Source organism: Lasiosphaeria miniovina, assembly GCF_030549165.1.
Source record: "Lasiosphaeria miniovina strain SMH2392-1A chromosome Unknown B0T26scaffold_1, whole genome shotgun sequence".
Classification (NCBI taxonomy): Eukaryota; Fungi; Ascomycota; class Sordariomycetes; order Sordariales; family Lasiosphaeriaceae; genus Lasiosphaeria; species Lasiosphaeria miniovina.
Genome location: NW_026848220.1, coordinates 6,988,234 through 7,003,513, shown reverse-complemented (window position 1 = coordinate 7,003,513; position 15,280 = coordinate 6,988,234). Strand labels below are relative to the sequence as shown.

The window sequence follows — 15,280 nt, the reverse complement described above, 5'->3', positions numbered from 1 at the left end:
AGGCCTCGGCGCGATAGCAGAAGCATTTCGCCAGCTTCACCCCCACAGAACCGATACAGGGCCAATGGACGTCGCAGCATGACTCGTAGTGGGAGTCCTGTTGGTTCATCGAGGGGACGGCGCGACCCTTTTCGCCGTCCTCGTGGCGGCCCCATGGGTCGGCGTGGACGTGGACAAGGTTCATGGGGTAGTCGCAGTCCGGATGACGGAGCTCGTCGACCCTCTGCATCATCGTATTCTTCTGCGCAGAACAAGTCGGCTGATATTTCAGGCGTCGAAGACAGACCTCGATCTTCCCACGCCGGGGCCCGGCCGTCAACTGCTGAGCAGGTACGACAGTAATCCTAGGCGAGCGGATTATGCTTGGCCTATGAACTGACCACGATTGGCAGAACGCAAAAGTAACAAATGAGCTTCGCGAGAAGGAGCTCAAGGCGAGAATCAAGAAGATGAGATCCTCAAAGAGCGAGCCTGGCAATGCTGAGGCTAACCGTCCTTGAAGCTCTCTCTATATCTACTTGCATTTATGCGAGATTTACGGGCATCACTATGGCGTTGCAATATTGTTTGTATACTGCGTGTTGTTCCAGCAGGATTCGAGCTGAGGACTTTGTGAGACCACTCCCCTTTTCTCCGAGAACCCCAACCGCTTGGTTCCGTTTATCTGAATACCACCTCGTCAGGGCACCGTTCTTGGTACTCTTGTACCAGACAGAGTATATAGATGGGAGGTTTGGGCGCCAACCACGAGTGTGTGATCTTACCCGGTTTGGCATGTACGGCGTTTGTTTTGGTTTTTGTCACGGCAGCCACAAGCTCGGTTTGCCTTGTTTGGTATATGTAACTCTAGTCCCCAACGGTGGACGTTCGATAGGCCTGCCCACGAGGTAGGTTTGTGTATCAGGTAGCACGCTGGCTCTTGAAGTCTTGTCTATGTAGCTGTACGGATAAATAGGAGGTAGGTAGGTAGGATCCACCGCCCTGACTGAGGATGAAATCAACCACGAATCATCCCATCTAGTCGTCTTTTGTCAACCGTCTAGTGTCTGTTTCTTTACATTTTACTTCCACGCTAAAGCATGCTTTCTTAGAGTGCCTATTTCATTTAGAGTATCCGTACCTTAAGGTGTTCCAGAAGGCCTGATGTTTAGGTTGTGTGTAGACAATTCATCCAGTATCTTCAGGGGCCCCTTGGGCCTTGATTGGCGGATATTTAGATGCCCACAGGGCCAAGATGTTGCGCCCGTGCGCTGTGGATAGGTATCTGTACCTGCCGCAGAGCTGGGCCGGCTATAAGGTAGTACTATACGTACAGGTGGGGTCCTCCCCATTTAGGTTCAGTGACTGCCTGGAGCTCTGATTGCCTGACTTCCAAACTGGAAACCACATGAAAATATATTCTCCAACAATTACAACACAATCTAGCGAGCGAGGAATCAAGGCGTCGCCGTAACCACGTGGAAACTATCGAACCGCGCACAACTTTACGACAGCACGACGGCAAACCGCACGCGCCCGATGGCAGACAGCGCGCCGCCCAATAAGGCGGGCAACGGCGCGGCGGACACGACGGCCAGCGGGCCATTCTACGAGAAGCAACGGCAGCGACTTAAGGAACTCATTGCCAGGAAGCGGACGCTCGAGAAGCGTATCGTGAGTGCGCCCGTGGCACTACCTCTTTTCCCCCAGAGAGGGTTATTTTGCCCCCGCAAAAGGATAGAAAAGGATAGAAAAGGATGTAGGAATGAGGTATTGGGTTCGTTGATTGACACAGAGGGGAAAACACACAGGCTCTGCAAGAAGACTCCATCTACAAAAAGGAAACCGAGTACCTGGAGAACACGCCCGGCGGCAACATCATCACGGGCTTCGACAACTACACCAAGGGCACAGGCAACGCGGCGTCGGCGCGGCGCAAGACGGGGCTGACGGACGCGAACCGTGTCTTCTCGCGCAGCTCGACGTCGTATAACTCGAGCGCAGTGAGTTTTCTTTCCTCGTTTCCCTGGAGTACAGAGAGAGACGGAGACGGAGACGGAGAGGGAGAGGGACAGGCGAAGACCTTGTACTGATGAGTGTGGACAACGACAGGACGCGCAAACTCCGGTCTCAACGCCCGCGTCGCACGCCCCCACACCGCTGTCAACCTCGTTCAGCAATAAGGACAAGGACGGCGCTGCCTCAGGCGGCATGCCTACGCCAACTTCGGCCACGGCCGCGACTTCCAAAAATGCGTCAAAGAAGGGCAAGCGCGCGACCGCTGCTACGGCTGCAGCCGCGGCGGCGGTTGCTGCTGCGGCCTCGACCAGCGGTGCCGGCGGTGGCGGAGAGGACAGCGAAACGGACTCGCGCGAGACCAAGAAAGTGCGGACCAACTTTGGGGCGGTGCGCAAGTGAAGCCGTTGCCTGTTCTGTTTTTTTATTAATGAGAGTATGGGTTTAAGTACGATTATTTTAGGGGGCGGGGGGGGGAGGGGGTTAGGTTTGGGCACGGCGTTCGAGGCACCGGGGTGTTTTTTTACTGGTGGGATCGAGGAAGCGTCTTGCTATGAAGTCATGGTTCTTATAGGATATCTAGAGGTACGTTTTTTTCCTGTTATTTCGTTCGTACTTGAAGCACCCTATTGCCTTGGTGGTTTTAGGGAGAGACTGATATTCGGGGCATGTTGCTGACGCTGTGTTGTGTCTCTAGATTCCCGAGAAGGGAATTTTTTAACAGCATTTTGAGGGGTCTGTTTTGTTTGGAGATCAGCATATATCACCTCGCTCACGCAATGGGACTCTGTTTTGAACGGTTCTTGGTCTTGTCTAGCTGTAATGGCTCTCTGGGTGACTGTAAGCCGTGATGCTCGTTTCCGGGAGTTAAGCTTGCCCAGCTGATGGTGCCGCCGAGTCCTGATGGTGCCCCCTATTTTCTTTTGCAGCCGGGGCTGCGATGTAAACGTGGAAGTCTTGAGGAATTGTATACGTAGTTGATATGGATCCCCTACTGACTGGGTCTCTGGTTTGCGAAAAGGGCCGACCAAAGGGTTACGAAGCTAGTAGGTTGTATGACCATGTCGAGGGCAGCGTGGTATCTCATTGGAACCATCAATTTGACGTCTGCTATGGGCGTGCCTGCAATTGATAAGGGCCCTGGCAACTGGCTTGCAGTTGACAGGCTGAGGGCGACAGGCTGGCTTGCCACCTACCTACCTTCCTATTGACTGGCTGGCTCCTGGGACCCGGCTTGCGATTGACAGGTTGACTCTCCGGCTTGACTGCAAGACCCGGGCAACTTACCTGCGTACAGTGTAACCCTCTCACCGAGAGCTTTGGCCAATATATAGAATAGTGAAGCTGCATTATGCACGCAATCGCGAAACCCATACGTATCTGATACTACTATTTGTATGTAAACACTGCGTATTCATCATAGGCCCACATGGCCGAAAGTGCGGGGTTGGTACTGATGGCATACTGCAACGGCATGATTTGGAGGTGGAAGCTCGAGCTCCCGGAGGCATGTGCCCCTCTTTGCCGAGCTTCATCGGATTACCTAGGTATAAAAAGGAACCTCAGGTATAACTCCCGTCGGTATTCCAGCGCTGATGTGTGGCTCCTCCCATACCTAACAAGACACGTAAACAGAATAACACTCTACAGTCATGACGTTCATGGCGGCCAAGTTCACGCCCGAGGTGCTCCTCTCGGCTCCTCGCCGGTCGGCGGCTTTGCCCAATCCCTCGGGCACGCGAGCACTCTACACGGTAAGCTAACTAGTATCTTCCAGGGTCTATGCCCAGAATGCATGGCGGAGAGGTGAGACAGGAACTGCCAGACACATGGACACTAATGTAGTGATTGTTGTTCTTGGCAGGTGTCGTCTTACTCTTTTGAGAGTCACAGCAAGACTTCGCAAATCTCCGTGCTAGATATTACGTCGGGCCAATCCCAGTTGCTGCTGGAGCAAGAGCGCATCAGCGAGCCCACATGGCTCAGCGATGACGATTTCCTCTACCTCAGGGGCAACGACGAGGGCACTACTAGCTTGCTGGTCACCAGGGCATCTTCCCATTCTACCGGGTGAGCCAGTCTTCATCTCTACGCCGCTTAGGTCTAAGATCTTTTTACTCACATTTTCCAGTGGCTACATACTTGCCTCGATCGATGCCGCCGTGTCCAACATCAAGGTCAAGAAACTCGCCAATGGGTCTTTCGCCCTCGCATTCACCGCCTTGGCATCCCCTGAAGGTCGCCTGGTCAACCCGGGAGAGAAGAAGCCCTACTCTACTGCCAAAGTCTACAGCAGCCTCTTTGTGCGCCACTGGGATACTTGGCTTACCGAGAACCGCAGCTCTGTCTGGTACTCGGCCTTGGAGAAGCGTGGCAACAAGTATTCGCTCGCTGCCAAAGGCTTCGTCAACGCCCTGGCTGGTCAAGACCTCGAGTGTCCCGTGCCACCCTTTGGCGGCTCTGGAGACTTCGACATTGGCCCTGCAGGGCTAGTGTTTGTGTCCAAGGACCCGAAACTCTGCCCTGCTACTTACACCAAGACAGACCTGTACTTTGTGCCCTTGACCACCTTCACAGAGTCGAGCCCCCCGTCGCCGAAAATCGTTACCACTCCTGGCCTTGAAGGCTATACGAACAGCCCTACCTTTTCCCACTGCGGCCAGAAGGTGGCTTTCACTCGCATGCGCAACAAGCAGTACGAGAGCGACAAACCGCGCCTCCTGCTGCTACCTGACATCAGTGACCTTGGAAAAGTGGAGGAATTCTACGCAACCGACGATGGAGAGGGCGGCTGGGACATCCGCCCGGAAGGCGCCATCTGGAGCGCCGACGATGCTTCGCTGTTTGTTACCGCAGAGCAGACTGCGCGCACTCTGATTTTCAGCCTCCCCGCGAAGCCAGCTGATGCCAAGGATCTCCCTTCAGTCCTTAAGTCTCCCGACGGCAGTGTTGGCGCTGTGCGCCAGCTTGCCGATGGCTCTTCCAAGCTGCTTGTGACAAGCTCTTCCCTTGTCGACAACAGCTGCTTCAGCGTTGTGGACCCTTCTCACGGCACGGCAACCATCATCTCCTCCATCTCGAAGCAGGGCAAGACGTTTGGGCTATCGCGCTCCAGCTGCGGCGACATCACGTTCAAGGGCGCGGGCGACTACGACGTCCACGCGCTTGTGATGCGGCCGTCGAGCTTCAACCACAGCAAAAAGTATCCGCTGGCCTTTCTGATCCACGGCGGTCCGCAGGGAGCCTGGGGCGACAGCTGGAGCACAAGATGGAATCCCGCAATCTTCGCCGAACAGGGCTACGTGGTCGTCTGCCCTAACCCGACGGGCAGCACCGGCTACGGCATGGCGCTTGAGAACGGCATCAAGGGCCAGTGGGGCGGTAGGCCTTACGACGACCTGGTGAAGTGCTTCGAGTACATTGCCGAGAACATGCCCTACGTCGATATCGACAGGGCGGTGGCGCTTGGGGCCAGCTATGGCGGGTACATGATTAGTATGTTTGAGAGACCTTCAACAAAGGGGGGAGAGGAAGTGACGGCGGTGAGGGGCAACGGAACCCGTTTGCTTGCTGACTGATGCGTGTGGCTTTGCAGACTGGATTCAAGGACACCCCCTCGGCCGCAAGTTCAAGGCGCTCGTCTGCCACGATGGCGTCTACAGTACCCTAAATCAGTGGTCCAGCGAGGAGCTGTTTTTCCCCATCCACGACTTTGAGGGAACCATTTACGACAACCGCGCCGGCTACGAGAAGTGGGACCCAGCCCGTTTCGTCAATGAGTGGGCGACGCCACAGTTAGTACGTTGGACCTGCGTTTCTTTATCACCGCTTGACCCCCTTTATGTATCTGGAGCTGTATGATTTAGTTTTCTATCACCACCCGTATTAGCTAACCCAGTCTCGCTGCCGCCACCGTAGATCATACACAACGAGCTCGACTACCGCTTGCCCATCACCGAGGGCCTTTCGCCGTTCAACATTCTGCAGTCCAAGGGGATTCCCAGCAAGTTGCTGATGTTTCCCGACGAGAACCATGTAAGACACTACCCCTTTTTATATATTATATCATTTGTATCCATCCACTTCCCTGTGGCAAGCATTCTTTTATCTTCGTGCTGACAGTTATTGCGCAAACAACAAAGTGGGTATTGAAGCCGGAGAACTCGTTCGTCTGGCATCGAGAAGTTCTTGGATGGATCAACAAGTATGCGGGAATCGACCAGGACCAGGACCAGTTGGCCGTGGTCGAGAGCATGACCAAAGCCACCAGTATCTGACGGATAGACTAGGTTGGGAACTATATGTAGGCAGGTAGTAAAAGAAAAGGCGCGATGAAAACGGGACTGGAAATTGAGTTTGTATTTTCCCTGGCTATGGCGTTCATGTTTGAGAGTGTTGTCAGCCTGCCGTGAAATGGTCAGCAGCGTATATACAATTTGGCGCGGCAAAACAAGAGCTGGATGTTGAAATGTCTCCTTTCTCTGGGTATAGCTGTTTCATGTGTGAGAGGTACACTCACCTTTTTCAGACTGGACTAAACTGAAAATGAATATACATACAGTATCTACTCTCTTATACGACTATCTCACTCGACCACTCATGACACACGACCCTCCATAACTTGCTTCTCTTGAGGCCATCATAGATATCATTTGAGAAATGGTTTCAAGTTAAGCGAGCAAGAAAACGATGTTTTGAAACCGACTTACCTCCCACTCACCTCACTTTAACCCCCCTCCTCTTACCTCACTTCGCCTCACTCATCGATTTACTTCACTCATTACCTCCCCTACCGAGAACGCATCATACATTCCTCACCACACGAAGCCTGATATCACATCACAGTACACATGACGTCAAAACACCCTGACGATCACAATCACAAGGCACTCAAAAGATAAAGATGCAGCCCATAAGTGAGTCAAATGTACTGTACTAAGCTGTACTACAGAGGTATCCTACAATGGGAGTGCGTGGCCGTCCTCCCTCTCCTACTCTTCTTTTCCACCCTCCCTCCGAAACTAGAGAGCTAGGTAGGTAGACTCGCTAGACTCCATCAATACCTCCCTGTGACAACGCAGACAAAAACTGTGGCGCTAATTACTAACAAGAAGTCCTCAGCTATCACCACCGACCGCTCGCTACCCACCGATATCCATCTATGCTCTCGAACAAATACGGCGAGTCGGAACCAACATCCCCTATGCAGAATAGGAGGAACGAAGAAGATAAATGCGTGCGCCCGAGGATTTCGCGACTCAAAAACCAGACCCCCACAATAAACGAAAACCCGGAAGAAAGGAAACAAAGAGTAAGCCCTTTCCCCCCGTCTCCCAAAAAGGAAAGCCCAGAGAGTATTTTTAAACGACCAGACCCGAACCCGCCAAAAGTGTGGTATCTTCTCCAGTCTTTCCCGGAGCGCCAAACGCCACTTGGTCGTGTGACGACCAAGAAAAAACATTGCATCGTCTAAACGATGCCTGCCCCAGAAACATGCTGCTGCTATACACAGAAACGGAAAAGCCATCATCATTACTTGCCTGCCATACGACCAACCAAATGCAAAGGAAAGCCGACTAATTCTACGCCTCGACTGCTACTGTGGCAGAGGTAGCTACGGCATGCTCAGGTTCGTCGACTGGTTGCTGCTCGTTGGCGATCTCGCCGCCGGCTTCCCGCTCGGCCCAGTCGCCCCACAGGCCGCGCTTGCCACGGACGCGGATGGGCCCGCCTAGGGAACCCTCGGGCTGCTCGACCTTGATGGCATCCTTGGTCGCGAGTACAAGGCACTCGAAGAACATCTTTGTGGCATCAGCCTTTGTCGTTCTATTCTCTGGCAGCAGGTCCTGGAACACGACGGCCGTCTTCTTGCGCTTGTCGGCGTTTGTCGCTGCCTCAGCACCAAAGAGATCGCGGAGGATGTGGACGGCATGCTTGGTTCCCACCGACACTGGACCGCTGTCTGCGGGGTGCACTATAGGGATGGTGGTGTCGTCAAATTCCGGGCCCGGTGTTGCCGGGCTGTTTCTTGATGCAGGCCTCTCGTGCTCGTCATCCTGGTGAAAGATGAGAGTGTCATCCTCTGCTGCAATATCGAGCATTGTGCCATCGGGGGCGATGCTTTGGTTACCAGCAACGGTGCCGTCCAATCCCAGGATTGTCTCGTCTTCTGGAAGCTCCAGACGAGGAGACTTGGATGCGCCTTGCTCCTGGTCGCTTCCCATATCGGCGATACCGCTGTCCCTCTTCCTCTTGAGCTCATTAGGTCGGATGGCGCCGAAAGATAGAAGACCCTTAAGCTCTGGAGCCCAGCCATCGCTGCGGCCCTCAAGGAGGATGTTTGTGACAAAGGCTCCGTTCTTTTGCAAATCCAGGAGGCCAAGAACATAGGGGTCGTGTGACAGGAAAGACTGTGGCTTGAGGATATTGTCGCGCTTGGCCTGCTGCTCCTTGATGTGCGCATTGGAGAGCATTGTCTGCTCGTCGGGCTCGAGCAGCTTTCTCTTCTTGACTCGCTGAGGAGCAACGACGGTGGAGGCTGTAGGGTCGTCGTTGGGCTCATACATGTCGGTATTCATGTGGCGGCTGTACTCCATTTCAACTTCCTTCGCAAACTCCTCATCCACATCGGACAGAGGAGACTCGGATATCCGGGCACGACCTAAATCGGGAATGGCAGGGGTCGCAGGGGCGCCAGGCACCGCTGACTGGTCTCCAATATCAAAGTGCAAATCGTCGTCGCCCATCTGGATGTCGCCCTCGTTGTCGACAATTTGGACACCGTCCCCAAAGTCAAGATCCAAGCCCAGGGATGGCTCGCGAGTTCGGCGATCCTTACTTGGACCTCCGATGTCCATCTCACTGAAGATGTCGTCCTCAATGGACCTAGCAGCAGGAGCATCTCTGCCCATTTCGACGAGGCTCTTATGCATCATCTTGCTCGGCCGCTCGTCGATGTCCATACCAAAATCTAGCTCCAGATCAAGATCGTCCATATTGGTAAGACCCAGCTCTTCGTCATCCTGCGTGTTGTCTTGGAGGAACTGGCTGTTGTTGAAGTCCTCTTGAAGATTGATATCACGATTGGTGGGACGGCCCTTGCGGCTGCTGAGCGGAGTGGCGGACACCTCGTCGAGCTGTGATGCGAAGAAGTCTGCATTAGGAGGCGGGAGCAAATCGAGATTGTCGTAGGGAGTGATGCGATCGGGAAGCATTAGTGATTCTTTATTTTGAACATGCAAGTTGACGGGGATATCATGGTTTCCAGTAGAGCGGAAAGCCTGCATACAACAGTCAGCAAAGAAAGGCGACACGGCACCGCATATCAGGAAGCGAACGTACCATCTTGATCTTCATCAAGGCTTCGTTGCAGTCGTCGAGGAGGTAGCGCGCCTTTCGACTATAGATACGGACGACGCCGAGGAGCAACTGGCCACTCAGGCGTAGTGCAAGGGGTGCATCATTGGGAGTAATGATGGCGTCGACGCTGTCCTGCAGGTTGTGCTGCAAGATCTGCATCTTGGAGACCTTGCGCTCCTGGTTGGCGGAGAGCCATGCCTTAGCCAGAGGGCCGGTGGCGCTGAGAAGCGTCCCGGACCAGAACATGGCGGCGACGGCAGCAGCGGCTGCGAATGGTAATTAAGATGGATGCGAAGCGAAGAATGATGTAGCAATTGCTGATATGGCTCGATGTTGATGCGGCGCGGTGCGCGGGGCAAAGAAGCGATTAGACTAAAAGTGGTGGCGATGGGGGTGGTGGGTGCGAGTCGAGCGGTGGCGGCGGAGGTAAACAAGGGGCGCGCGTTGTTGTTTGGGTTTGGGGAGCCGGGAATGGCGCGTGGGGAGACGATAAGGACCCTGAACTGGCGCCAGCAGCCGTCATATGCAAAAACGAGCGCAGCGAAGGCAGATCACGACGTTTTTCGGCGACAAGAGCAAGGCGCACAATGAATGCAATGCGATGCGCTCCGACCAGGTGCGACAGGCGATGGGCCGAGATGAAGTAATGTCGAGGGCGCGAGGAGAAAGATGGAGGAGGGTACTCGGCGAGAGTGGTCGAGAGGGCGGGTGATTGTGGATGCTGTGCAAAAATCCAGAAAGCCCGCCGCGCGAAATTGAGAGGCTGGGGGGGTTTGGTTTCCGCGGACGGACCCACCAGCCACACTTCAACTTCTCATTCTCACGCTAGCAACCCCCCCTGAATCGGCAACAGTCACGTGGTCGCCTGACTCTTGACTCTCCAATTCCGTCTTGTATCCCGTCGGGATTTGGTCCGACGCTTCTGGCACTCGATTTGCCAAGCATCGGAATCAGAACCGGAATGTCCCCAAAGGCGTGTCCATATTCCGCGGTCTGGGTTGGGCATTTAGTGTATATTATTTATATAGAGCAGCCCTTTTAGACATTAACTTGATGTGTTACGAGTTTGCGTATACAATGTCTCACAAAGAACGTCATTGGCGATCGCGGTGTTTCCCTTGGTTGCGTTTCTTTTGTTATGTTGCTGGGTTGGGTCGGAATTGACTTGGACAGTATCCTTATACCAGTGTTCTTTGTCCTGGGCAAGGTACCTCACCCAGTTGCGGAATATTGCTTCTGGTCTAAAGTTGTCATATGGTCGAGTTAACAGAGTGTGAACCGTTAGCGCTACCGTGTTCTCAACTGCTTCTTAGAAGAGACATTTGGGTTGCTGGCTTCGGCTGTGGCAACCGATGAGTTTATACCTTATGGAGTTGGAACATGTGGTGGGAGGCTTCGACGACATCCCGCCAGTTCCTGCCAGTTCCTGAGCTTGCCTGCCGCTCGTCGCCTGCCCTGAAAGCGCCTGACCAGCGGTGGACTTTTAGCGCATGAGCCTGCCGGTGCAGTCCTACTTAGTAGATTTTCAGCCTCATGCACCCCTGCTCTTTGAATTAAACACGTTCCACAACGATTAGGGAAGCTACCAACCGCGGCGCGACGAGTCCGGTCCCGTCCCTCGCATCCATCTGCCTGCAGTTCAAGGAGCCCATCCGGCCGCCCAGTGAGCTTAAAAAAAGTTGCCCGTTTCCATGTCAGGGCATGGAAGACGGAACCCTCGACAAGATTTGCCCAGCACCAAGGCGACAACACTCACAATCGTTAATTACTTAGGTCGCACTCATTCACGGCCTCCCCTTCGCCGGTCGCCCCCTGTGTGCAGCCCGTCCTACCCTCGCGCAGGCGTCTACTGCTGATGATTGTATGACGCTCGACTTGAGGTGGCTTTCAATTCCCGCCAGCGCCCCTGTGCGCGTGCGCCCCGACTTCGCGCTCACACCCCGATCCGCTCCCGGTCGACATGGACCGGTTCACGCGGAAACCCAGTCCTGACGCTCTGCCGCTCTACCAGCTGCAGCCCCACGTAGCGCAATCTACCACACCTACACTCGCGCTACCAGACATCTACCGATCGCAGTCGACCTCCCCGAGGCACAGTCCGACTACTTCTGCCCAGTCACGGGTATGCCGTTGCGCCCTCGCCCTCGCCCTGTCTGCTCCAGTAGCGACCCGAGCAAGATATGCTAATGTTGATGCAGACTGTCACCGATGAATTCTCCTTCCTGCCGCCCGCCGAAGTTGCCGCCCGCCTAAAAACCTCGCTGACACATGGCCTCACACCCGCCGAGGCGCTCTCTAGGCTGCGCGATCATGGCCCCAACGAGATCCCCCATGAAGAGCCTGAGCCACTATGGCTGCGATTCATCAAGCAGTTTCAGGAACCCCTGATCTTGCTTCTCCTAGCGTCCGCCGGCGCATCAATACTTGTGGGGAACATGGACGATGCCATCAGCATCACCGTCGCTGTGACAATCGTCGTGAGCGTGGGCTTCATACAAGAGTACCGTTCCGAAAAGTCCATAGAAGCGCTGAACCACTTAGTTCCCAATCATGCCCATCTGGTTCGGAAGCCCGACGCAAAGGCGTTGTCAAGCGCCCGCTCGAGCACCTGGCCAGCCAGCGGCGACGAGCCGTCCGAGGCAAGCGACAGCTCAGGCGCTGCCACGCCTGTGGAAGAGGTACTTGAGGCGTCGTCTTCAAAGGTTATGGCGACGCAATTGGTCCCCGGAGATCTGGTCTTGTTTACCACCGGCGATCGCATTCCAGCCGACATCCGAGTGACCAAGGCCGCCGACTTGACCATTGACGCCTCCAATCTCACAGGGGAAAACGAGCCCGTCAGGGTAACTGCTGATGCTCGCGGTCGCAGTAGCTTTGCATCGCCTAGCTACGGCGAGGCTACCTTGCAGCTGCCAAACGGGCCCCTAGCTGGCAACGAAAAAGGGGATGGTCCAACAAATATTGCCTACATGGGCACTCTGGTAAAATCGGGACACGGACAGGGCATCGTATTTGCAACCGGCGGAAACACGCACTTTGGAACCATCGCGACAAGCGTCTCGGGGACGGAGAGCCCTCGATCGCCTCTTCAAGTATCCATGGATGAACTCGGAACCCAGCTGAGCAAGATGTCTTTTGTCATAATAGGCCTGATCTCGCTCATCGGCTGGCTTCGGGGAAAGAACTTGCTGGAGATTTTCACCATCTCCATCTCCCTGGCCGTTGCGGCCATTCCCGAGGGTCTACCGATTATCGTAACTGTGACCCTTGCCCTGGGGGTTCACCGGATGGCCAAGCACAACGCCATTGTTCGCAGGATGCCCAAGGTGGAGACCTTGGGGTCGGTGAATGTGGTTTGCACGGATAAAACCGGTATAGCCAGATCCAGGAAATCCAAGGCGAACCAGAATTGTTAACCATTTTCTAGGAACATTGACCATGAATCATATGACAACTGCCAAGATGTGGTTCTTTGGCGCTGAAGACGCCTTTGATGTTGACTCTGATGACGAAGCGACGGAGACTAAGCCTGACCCTGCCACGCTGAGGATACTGCGCATTGGAAACATTGCCAACAACGCGCGCCTAGCTCGTCAGTACACCGAGAACGGGGCGGCTGCGAGAGCTGTGCTATCCTCCACGCAAAGCAGGGGCCATGTATCAACCTACACTCGGTGGGTCGGCCAGCCGACGGATATTGCGATGCTTGACCTGCTTGACCGGTTCAAGGAACACGACATCCGCGACTCGATTGGACATCGTGTGAGCGAGACCCCCTTTAGCTCGGAGCGCAAGTGGATGGGCGTGACTATCGGATCCGAGAGCGGCAAGAACGAGAAGGAATTCGCCTACATCAAGGGCTCTATCGATAGGATTCTAGAGGCCTGCGACACGTACTTCACCAAGGACGGCCGCGAGTTTGTCATGGATTCGAACCGGCGGCAGGAGGCGTTGCAAGCGGCCGAGAGGATGGCATCCCAAGGCCTCCGTGTCTTGGCTTTTGCCAGCGGGCCGGTCACCAAGTCTGCAAGAAGCAGAGCCGCGATGCCCCCGGCTCGTAGCAACACCCCTGACACAGATGGAGCTAGGACTCCAAATCCGTCAAACGTGGAGGACCAATACAGGGGCCTTACGTTTGCGGGAGTAGTAGGCATGAGTGACCCGCCACGGCCCGGCGTTGGCCGGTCAATTAGGAGGTTGATGCGCGGCCGCGTCAAGGTCATCATGATCACTGGCGATGCCGAGACTACAGCTGTTGCGATTGGCAGGCAGCTTGGCATGGCGGTAGCTACCCCTTCAGAACACGCAGCACACCAGGTTAGCGTGAAGCCAGTGCTCCGAGGCGACGAAATTGATGCCATGTCGGAGGAGGACTTGGCCCAGGCCATGGATCACACTACCATTTTCGCGCGGACGAACCCCGACCACAAGCTCAAAATCATCAAGGCCCTTCAGTCGCGCGGCGACATTGTGGCCATGACAGGAGACGGGGTCAACGACGCTCCGGCTCTGAAAAAGGCCGACATTGGTATCGCCATGGGCATGCACGGCACGGATGTGGCCAAGGAAGCCGCGGACATGATCTTGACTGATGATGACTTCTCCACCATATTGCACGCCATTGAAGAGGGCAAGGCCATCTTTAACAACATTCAGAACTTTTTAACATTCCAGCTCAGTACCAGCGCTGCTGGGTTGTCTCTCGTCCTGCTGTGCACTTTCTTGGGGTACAAGTCTCCGCTTAACGCAATGCAAATTCTCTGGATCAGTGAGTATCTTCCAGTCCCCCGAAAGAAGCATGTCCTCGCTTGTCTACTAACGCCTCCTTGGTAGACATCATTATGGACGGACCCCCGGCGCAGTCACTAGGCGTCGAAGCCGTTGACAAGGACGTTATGAACCGTCCCCCACGCAGGAGAAACGATGCGGTGCTCACGAAACCACTGATCACGCGTGTGCTCACGTCGGCCTTCATCATTATGGTCGGCACAATGCTGGTCTACCGCCACGAGATGCTCGAGGACGGGCTGGTGACGCGCCGTGATACCACCATGACGTTCACGTGTTTCGTCCTCTTCGACATGTTCAACGCCCTCACCTGCCGCTCCGAGTCCAAGTCGGTCCTGCGCGGCGAGGTCGGCCTCTTCTCAAACACGCTCTTCAACTGGGCCGTCTCCCTCAGTCTCGCCGGCCAGCTGCTCGTCATCTACTTCCCCTGGCTTCAGGAGGTATTCCAGACCGAGGCTCTCTACCTCTCCGATCTCGCGTCTCTGGTCGTGCTCTGCAGCACGGTCTTTTGGGCAGACGAGTTTCGCAAGTGGTGGAAGTACGGCCGTAAGCGGCTCGGTAACAACTACAGCCAGGCTGTGTGATTGTTCACGATGATGGCATGGCTTTGTGGATGTGTGTGTGGCTGTGCGGGAGAGTGGTAATAGGGGACGGGAGTAAATAAAGTAAAAAGACGATTAAATAAAAGACAGGGGGCTTACAGGGAGCCCGTGCTCACGGTTGTATATTTGTAGGAGTAGTAATAGGAGCTGCATCAGTTTTTAGGTATACATTTTGTCACCTAGCGTGCATATGATCTCCGATTCCTCGTCTTCACACTGTCCTTCCATCTTGCTTTGGGCGAGCATGACATCTTCTCCGGGCATCCCTTTTCGTCTTTTTTTGTTTATTCGGATAATGTTGGTGTTGTTCGATCCCATGACGCCAAGGCGGGAGCGAAAAAAGGACAGTCGTTTGTATTCGGCAGGGGTTTTTGTCTCCTTTTTCGAATTCAGTTTCCCTCGTCATATTGGAAAAAAGAAATTTCATCTCCCACCCCTTCCTGTCTAGGCAAGTAGGTATACTACACCGAGAGATCTCGTATCAGCAGCTACCCATCACTTCCTTCCTCTCATCCTCAGTCTGTCTGTGGGTTCCC

General features: G+C 54.6%; 5 protein-coding genes across 5 annotated transcripts; 3 read left to right on the top strand and 2 right to left on the bottom strand.

The window, feature by feature from the left end:
• Positions 1–1,310: 1,310 nt before the first annotated feature.
• B0T26DRAFT_690362 (histone acetyltransferase subunit NuA4-domain-containing protein) lies at positions 1,311–2,453 on the top strand. Its single transcript, XM_060441076.1, has 3 exons — positions 1,311–1,653; positions 1,791–1,982; positions 2,092–2,453. Exons 1-3 carry the CDS (start codon positions 1,519–1,521, stop codon positions 2,395–2,397), a joined length of 633 nt encoding a protein of 210 aa, XP_060303867.1. The 5' UTR covers positions 1,311–1,518; the 3' UTR covers positions 2,398–2,453.
• Positions 2,454–3,481: 1,028 nt separating this feature from the next.
• B0T26DRAFT_690358 (Alpha/Beta hydrolase protein) lies at positions 3,482–6,601 on the top strand. The gene is made up of 6 exons (XM_060441075.1): positions 3,482–3,749; positions 3,860–4,065; positions 4,127–5,490; positions 5,591–5,793; positions 5,914–6,030; positions 6,138–6,601. Exons 1-6 carry the CDS (start codon positions 3,648–3,650, stop codon positions 6,270–6,272), a joined length of 2,127 nt encoding a protein of 708 aa, XP_060303866.1. The 5' UTR covers positions 3,482–3,647; the 3' UTR covers positions 6,273–6,601.
• Positions 6,602–6,899: 298 nt separating this feature from the next.
• Positions 6,900–7,787, bottom strand: B0T26DRAFT_90266 (uncharacterized protein). Its single transcript, XM_060448145.1, has one exon. The coding sequence runs from the start codon at positions 7,526–7,528 to the stop codon at positions 7,052–7,054; it is 477 nt and encodes a 158-aa protein (XP_060303865.1). The 5' UTR covers positions 7,529–7,787; the 3' UTR covers positions 6,900–7,051.
• Positions 7,578–9,600, bottom strand: B0T26DRAFT_737455 (Rec8 like protein-domain-containing protein; the record flags this gene model as incomplete). Its single annotated transcript, XM_060443449.1, has 2 exons — positions 7,578–9,275; positions 9,337–9,600. 2 exons carry the CDS (start codon positions 9,598–9,600, stop codon positions 7,578–7,580), a joined length of 1,962 nt encoding a protein of 653 aa, XP_060303864.1.
• Positions 9,601–11,314: 1,714 nt separating this feature from the next.
• On the top strand, positions 11,315–14,726 carry B0T26DRAFT_633219 (uncharacterized protein; the record flags this gene model as incomplete). Its single annotated transcript, XM_060436522.1, has 4 exons — positions 11,315–11,476; positions 11,553–12,726; positions 12,782–14,122; positions 14,188–14,726. The coding sequence occupies 4 exons, from the start codon at positions 11,315–11,317 to the stop codon at positions 14,724–14,726; spliced, it is 3,216 nt and encodes a 1,071-aa protein (XP_060303863.1).
• Between the last annotated feature and the right edge of the window lie 554 nt (positions 14,727–15,280).

Excerpts from the sequence above, each read along its gene's own strand:
- B0T26DRAFT_690358 (XM_060441075.1), top strand. The coding sequence starts at position 3,648 with ATGACGTTCATGGCGGCCAAGTTCACGCCCGAGGTGCTCCTCTCGGCT. Across the intron at positions 3,750-3,859 it reads GCACGCGAGCACTCTACACG|GTGTCGTCTTACTCTTTTGA; the intron begins GTAAGCTAACTA and ends TGTTCTTGGCAG. Across the intron at positions 6,031-6,137 it reads TGTTTCCCGACGAGAACCAT|TGGGTATTGAAGCCGGAGAA; the intron begins GTAAGACACTAC and ends CAAACAACAAAG.
- B0T26DRAFT_90266 (XM_060448145.1), bottom strand. The coding sequence starts at position 7,528 with ATGATGATGGCTTTTCCGTTTCTGTGTATAGCAGCAGCATGTTTCTGG.
- B0T26DRAFT_690362 (XM_060441076.1), top strand. The coding sequence starts at position 1,519 with ATGGCAGACAGCGCGCCGCCCAATAAGGCGGGCAACGGCGCGGCGGAC. Across the intron at positions 1,654-1,790 it reads GGACGCTCGAGAAGCGTATC|GCTCTGCAAGAAGACTCCAT; the intron begins GTGAGTGCGCCC and ends GAAAACACACAG. Across the intron at positions 1,983-2,091 it reads CGTCGTATAACTCGAGCGCA|GACGCGCAAACTCCGGTCTC; the intron begins GTGAGTTTTCTT and ends GGACAACGACAG.